The 6,489-nt window shown below is 47.0% G+C and overlaps 1 protein-coding gene across 1 annotated transcript in view; it reads left to right on the top strand.

Moving 5' to 3' along the window:
* The first annotated feature begins 2,121 nt into the window (after positions 1 to 2,121).
* Positions 2,122 to 6,489, top strand: part of LOC144160036 (calcium-activated chloride channel regulator 1-like) — a 31,197-nt gene continuing 26,829 nt past the window's right edge. The window contains exon 1 of the mRNA XM_077691656.1: positions 2,122 to 2,178. Within this exon, the coding sequence (XP_077547782.1) occupies positions 2,122 to 2,178 (57 nt within the window). The remainder of the gene's footprint in view (positions 2,179 to 6,489) is intronic.

The following is a 6,489-nucleotide window of genomic DNA, read 5'->3' as shown; positions in this document are numbered from 1 at the left end:
CATGTGACAATGATGTCACGAAACTCAAAAGTGTCCATAACCTCTGGCTCAGCGTAGTTTCCAGTCAGAAAGGGTTCGATGTCACGGTCGGTGTTCCGTAGTTGTCCGAACTCGTAGTCAAGGCGCTGGCTTATGGCGCAAATTTCTTCATCGGTTGTGTCCGCTTTGAAAATGGCAGCCTTCGCTTGGGAGATCAGTCTCGTTATAGTACAGCGTTGAACACTTTGTTTTCGGTATAGCTGATCTCCAGTAGGCTTCGTTCGTGATTCGGCCATGATGGGAACGGTTTCAGTTCTTTTCAGGCATTGGTCGCAACCGTTGAGGTACATACCATCGTTCGCTGATCCCGCGGGTTTTCGGCACCACTATGTCGCGACCACAACGCCTTCGTTAAGGGAAAAGAACTGTATTTACATTAGAATACACACACAATACGTCCGATCACCCCCGTCGTTCCTCGTCGTTCTCTTCTGCTACCATCTGCGATCACTTCCTTGTCCTCGCGGAAATAAAGTTCCAACAACATAATTTGTCTGAAGGCCAATGAAAGTCCCGTACTGTGCTTTGGGCATGTTTTCTTGAGACCTTAGGAACTGCCACTTGCTTTTGTTTCACTAAGGATGCTTTGGCGAATAGTGTTTTTTTTTTCCAAGCATTACATAATTTGTCTGGAGGCCAATAAAAGTCGCGTAGCGTGCTTTGGGTATGCACTCTTCTGACCTCAGGAACTGCCACTTGTTTTCATTTCAGAGAGGATGCTTTCGCGAACGGTCTTTTGTTTTTTAACCATTACATTATTTGTCAGGAAGCCTATGTACTTGGTTTGAAATAGGGCATTGCGGTCCTTAAGGGGCCGTGAAGACAAAATACAAAATTGTATTATTACAAACATATCGTGTTTTATAGTGCCCCCAACGCTTGTCTGGCAGCAAAATGCCGTATTCAATGAGAAATAATTCAATTTAGGGTTAAATTTTGATTCTCCCGCCAAATCGTCTGTTGTCGTGACGTCAGCACTGAAGTCATAGGTGGGCGTATTCAAAGGAACTTCCACAGCGTCATTCGGCTCTACAGCTTCGATTGCAGTCAGTCGTCCCAGATGGCGCTACCATACTAATCCACGGACCGTTGTTCGCCGTTGCTTTGGTTTTGACCTCATTTGCACCGGTATCGTTATTGTTACTGTAGAGAGTAATCGTTTCAAGAAACACCGGGTATCCTCGACCACCAGGATCACGTAAGACAACGTCGCTCACGCTAATCGGCCAATGTCGTGTAAGAAAATTCAAAGCGACGGACTGCTGTGCATCTGAAAGCAGCATAGTGCGCCCAGTACCAACGGCAGTGCGGATCGGTACTTCTATGGTTAAATGCATTTTCGTAACTTTTCCTTGCTTACCGCAAAATTCTTACAGCTGTAAAATGAATATGCATAACATTAAAGCGAAAATAACTCATTCGGGAAGCTCATAAGCTGTGTCTAATTTTCGTTTGCTTTTGCCGGCCTCAGACGATCGCACAGCTAGGCATATATCATAGGTTCTGTTGCGGGAAATGAGGTCGCGTGGCCGTTTTTTTTTTTTCCTAATTATTTAGCCTATTTGAGCGACGTTTGCATTAAAATTGGTGTCAGTATTATTTTAACGAGGTAACCTTTCGAATGAGCCAAACATGTGTTTTATCTGCATGGCCATTTTAAGAAATAAATTTGATGTGATTGCACGAGCGAAAATCTTCGCGATAACAATCTTCCCTTTTATGTTAGAAGATGAAGGTGCATAATAAACAACGTCACGGTCATTTTCGTCAATGGGGCCCTCGATTCTGCCCAATGTCTTTAAGGATGGTAAAGTAACCACCACGCTTATAGGAAATACAGTCAAACCCGACTATAACGAACCCAGATAGAGCGAATTATGTTATATATCGAATAAAAATAAATCAGTTTCGGAAATACACACGAAACATGATCCTTATAACGAAGTTCACATCTGATATATCGAACTCGGCGTGCCTAGAATGGCCGCCATAATGCAAGGTCTCGGAGCGGCGATTGAGATGATTTGACGCGACCACTGAGCAAAGACCGCGATTGAGACATTGCGCCTCGTATGGAGCGACATGACGCCCGAAACTTTCCGCAACTGTTTCCGACCCGCGGAACTCATGACGGAACCCGTGAGTCCGGACCAAGACGGCAGCGCCCCAACGTTTCCGACGGTGTGCCGAACGAAGTGTCCGAAGATTTCTCGAGTGTCGACGACGACGTTGCCGTCACTGTAAGCCCCTCGGACGCTGGCACCGTCAGCAGCACCACCGTAATGCTGATGAAAAGCACCGAGGAGGCAGAAGATGTCACGGGTGAAAGCCGTCCAACACTTAATGAAATGCTTCCGGCAGTCGATGTCCTCCGCCAATATTTCTTCGATATTGAAGGACAGGGACATGAACTGGTGCAAACAATGTTTCCTTTAAAGAATGCTGTCTTAGTTAACGCTACCAAACCTAAAGGGAAAACAAAAATAACCGCTTTTTTGGAAGTAAGCAGTTAAGGCGGAAAGTAGCTTTATTATTGGCAATAAATTGATTGTTTTGTTCATGGTAATGACATACTTTATTTCGTTAGTTTCTGCATACGGGGATGGCGGGGGGATTCCTGCGTATTGCGAACTGGTTACAATAAACTCGTTATAGGCGCGTTCGCCTGTACCGAACTATTGGATATATCGAACTAATCGTAGGGCATATTTCAGTTCGCTATAACCGGGTTTGACTGTAGCTTTAGGCGTCAAACACGACGGCAGGAAACAAATATTCATACGACAGGGGAGCCTGGTGGTTACACCTAATTCCTGTGATGGCATACCAACTATCCCGTATCGGTAGATTAATCCACTCCAAATTTAGCGCAGAAAATTACCCCCGAAATCACAATACCCTTTCCGGAATGCAGCTCTAAATAGGCATTCGAGGCCCCTGACGTGTCATACACGTCAGGGGCCTCGTAATGCATTGGCTTGCTGTATTTGTATACATCGGGCAATGATTGCACTGTGATTTTTGGGCTGATATCAAGACTGCTAATGCAACTACCTATAGGATAGCCAAACCCATGAAGAAAAAATCCCGGGCCATCTCCACTAACGTGAAACCTAGGGAGGGGTGAAGCATGCAGTGTATAAGTGTATTCTTGATGCCTCTGCGTTTTTGCCAACGAAGGTGGAACAGTTGGGGGGGAGGGGGCTTAGAGGTTTACAGCTTTGCTGTGAAAGTCTTTGAAGCATGAAGCTCTCTATTGCGAAGCGTAAATGGGCGTGCCGGTGTTTTTTAGCACGCGTTACGAAGCGCTCCGGCACGAGGCGTGAACGAGTGGCCCGGTGTTTTTTTAGTACGCGTTACGTTCTAGTGCGAGGTGTAAACGAGTCTCCCGGTGTTTTAGTACCGTGACTACATGAGACGACGATTACGACGACGACGACGACGACGACGACGCCGATTACGACTACGACGACAGGAGACCCCAACAGCACCAGCGCTCAACGGGGTTCACCCATAAAAAATCATCCACCCCTCCATGTAACGACGACGATGGTTGAACGCGAAGCTTTGTCGCGATCCTTCTTTGGGAGAGAAATCCCGCACGGTGAGTTTCTGCTACTCAGGAAGTATGCACCGCTTTTCTAGAATACGCCAACCAACTCTCGTTTGTGCACTCCGAACGTTTGGGGTGTAGGGCGCGAATCGGTACAAACTGCTTGGCGTTTAGTGAGCAATTTCTTGAGTGGGTGCCGGTTTGAGTTGTCAAACGGCAAGATGTGACGTTGGGCCTAACATCCTAAATCTCAAACTGGGATGTTACACCTAACGTATTGTGGCCAACAGCCTTACGGCTGTTAGCCACGCAGAAAAACGCCATTCCTCTCGTAACGGATTCTTTGGTTCTGGTCGAAGATTTCCAAACCGCTTCGCCCATGTCGAAAAGAGGAAATCGAATAGGCGCCAGCTTCGTAACGTGAGGGGTCCAGGCGCGATTCCGGTCACGGGAAGCCTTTTAGGGTCGAAGCCCCTGAAGGCCTCGGGCTGTCGGCGTCTCCTGTCGTCGTCGTCGTTTCATGTAATCATGGTACTAAATTACCGGGACACTCGTTTTCCAACTCCCCGCGCTAGAACTTGAGAAACAAAATTCATACCGAAACCCTCTATTTCCAACGTCTCGCGCTAGGACGTTTGATCTCCGTGGGCAAAAACGCGTACTAAACGAACACAGTGGGACACTCGTTTTCGAACGCCTCGCACTGGAACACTTCACGCTTCAAATACACGAGAATTTTACAGCAAAGCTGTATAGCTCTACACCCCAACGGTTTCATTTCCGTGGGCGAGAGCGCCAAGATGCCAAGAATACACTTATGCACTGCATGCTTCGCCCCTCCCTAGGTTTAGCTTTATTGCAGATGGCCCGGAATTTTCGTATCGTTTCACTTCACCCACGACCATTCATCATCATCGTCAGAGAAAGGCGGGTTTCCTTCAGCGCGTATTGCCCTACAACGGCATCAGTAAGGACAGTAAAGCTTCGCTTTAAAATACTCAACAAGGGTTCCTATGGCGCCCGCAATTCCTTGCAGAGAGGAAGTTGCGCCATCATACGGCATTCCCCACGCAGGGTTTCTTAGTTATTTACCGCTACGGCCGCTAAACCCAGTTAAATACCAAGGAACATTTTTTTGCGGCGCTTCGACAGAGTTCTGTGTGCCATGAAATTTGGCGGTGCAGGAGGCGTGTGTGGGAAACGCCGAATCGATTTTGCAGTGTCCGCACATTGCTTTGTCTTTCGTCGGCCCCGGCAGCTCCGATCAGCTGCTGTTTTATTGGCAGATCAGCGAAGGGGAAGCGCCATAGGGAAATAAAGTAAAAGCTCGGTAATTCGAACTCGAAGGGGGGAATAAAATTGTTCGAATTAAACGTATACTTCCAGTTAGCGGGCGAGCGCTAGAATGAAGGGGGACAGCGTCACACCGTGCGGGCAGAACACAACAAAGCCACCTCTGGACTCGTTATCGCCGATTAGGGGCTACTACACGTTTGTTGCACCTGCCACATGATCGAAGGCTCAGACCAGCGACCGTGGCACTAATAAAACCAGCAACAGCATGCGCTGTTGCAGCGAAATAACCTATCGCAGCAGCGTAGCGAACGCACTGCTCTGTTGTTTTTCTGTTTCGTTGTTTTGCATCTTCAGGAAATTTGGTTTGTTTTGGAGTTGCATTACATTGTAATTACTCTGGGCCGACGTCTATACTGCGAGGAGCGATGGAAATCAGGGGATCCAAGTTCGAATTAACCGTTCGGGATAGCGGCAAGTCCGAATTATACGGAGTTTTTTCCCATTGAAATATACAGGGCTGTGCACGGGCCAAGACGTCATTTCGAATTAAGCGTAAGTTCGAAGTAACCGAGTTCGAATTAACGAGCTTTTACTGTATTAGAAAGGGAAAGCGGGCTCCGGGGGCGCCCTGGCATAGGGTGAAATGTTTCACAAAAAGTGATGTCAGGACCTCTTCTGAGTATTTTTTCCTGCCTGGTCGGAGCAATCAAGCGATTCTGCTGGAAGATAAACGTTTGTCTGCCTGAAGCGATAGCCTTACCCATTTGCAACTGCCTATTTACTACATGCACTGACGCGCGACGGAAACAGGAAATCAGCTTTCCGGGCCGAAATCGGGACAACAGCCGATAACAAGCTTTCAACGCGGCATAATTTGTTAACGAATGCAATAAAGCGGTGCGTTTAGTAAAAATGCCACGAAGTCAAAATGAGCGAAAATGCCATAAAGGTGGCATTTTTACTTACTAGTAAACTACTATAGATCGCTGTTGTAGTGTCTGAATTTTATTGCTTTTTGAATATTTTACAACGTAAATAGCAATATCTGCGTCCATATCTGGCAGGGTTTCCGGGCGCCACAAGCACCAAGCCATAAAATAGAAAGCAATGGAACTTTTTACGTGGTCAGACTGGCAGTAAAATCATCAATAAAATAGCAAACATGAATATTTACACTGGAAGTAAATCAGAATTTTGGCGTCCATATTTTATTTGAGAATATTGATTATATATATGGCAGTGGCTATTTTGCCGGCAGCCGGCAGATTAGCCTGGTAAAAAAGTTGCCGGCAGTGCCTTCCCATTGGATGGCCCAGATCGCGTGAATATTCTGCCGGCACATTTTCGCGGGTGCTCTTTTGCCGGCAGTTCCCCGGCAGTGCTGCCCCCGGGCGCCAATGCTGCCGCGGCCGGAGATGTCAACTTTAGCGCTGGGGACAATTTTTCAAGTTTTGCCGAGCTTGAGGAGAACATTGATTAGTACTGTTCAGTGAATTACGCGAAGTTACCGAAAAAACGAGTCGGCAAGACTGTGGCGGGCATGTCGAACTTTGACACAGCCTGCCGCGAATCTTGATTTTTTGCTAATCATTTCTTTATTC

This window comes from Haemaphysalis longicornis, unplaced genomic scaffold (assembly GCF_048455015.1).
Source record: "Haemaphysalis longicornis isolate Haplotype H1 unplaced genomic scaffold, Haemaphysalis longicornis Haplotype H1 scaffold_10, whole genome shotgun sequence".
NCBI classification, from domain to species: domain Eukaryota; kingdom Metazoa; phylum Arthropoda; class Arachnida; order Ixodida; family Ixodidae; genus Haemaphysalis; species Haemaphysalis longicornis.
This window is presented reverse-complemented; position numbering and strand designations above follow the sequence as displayed.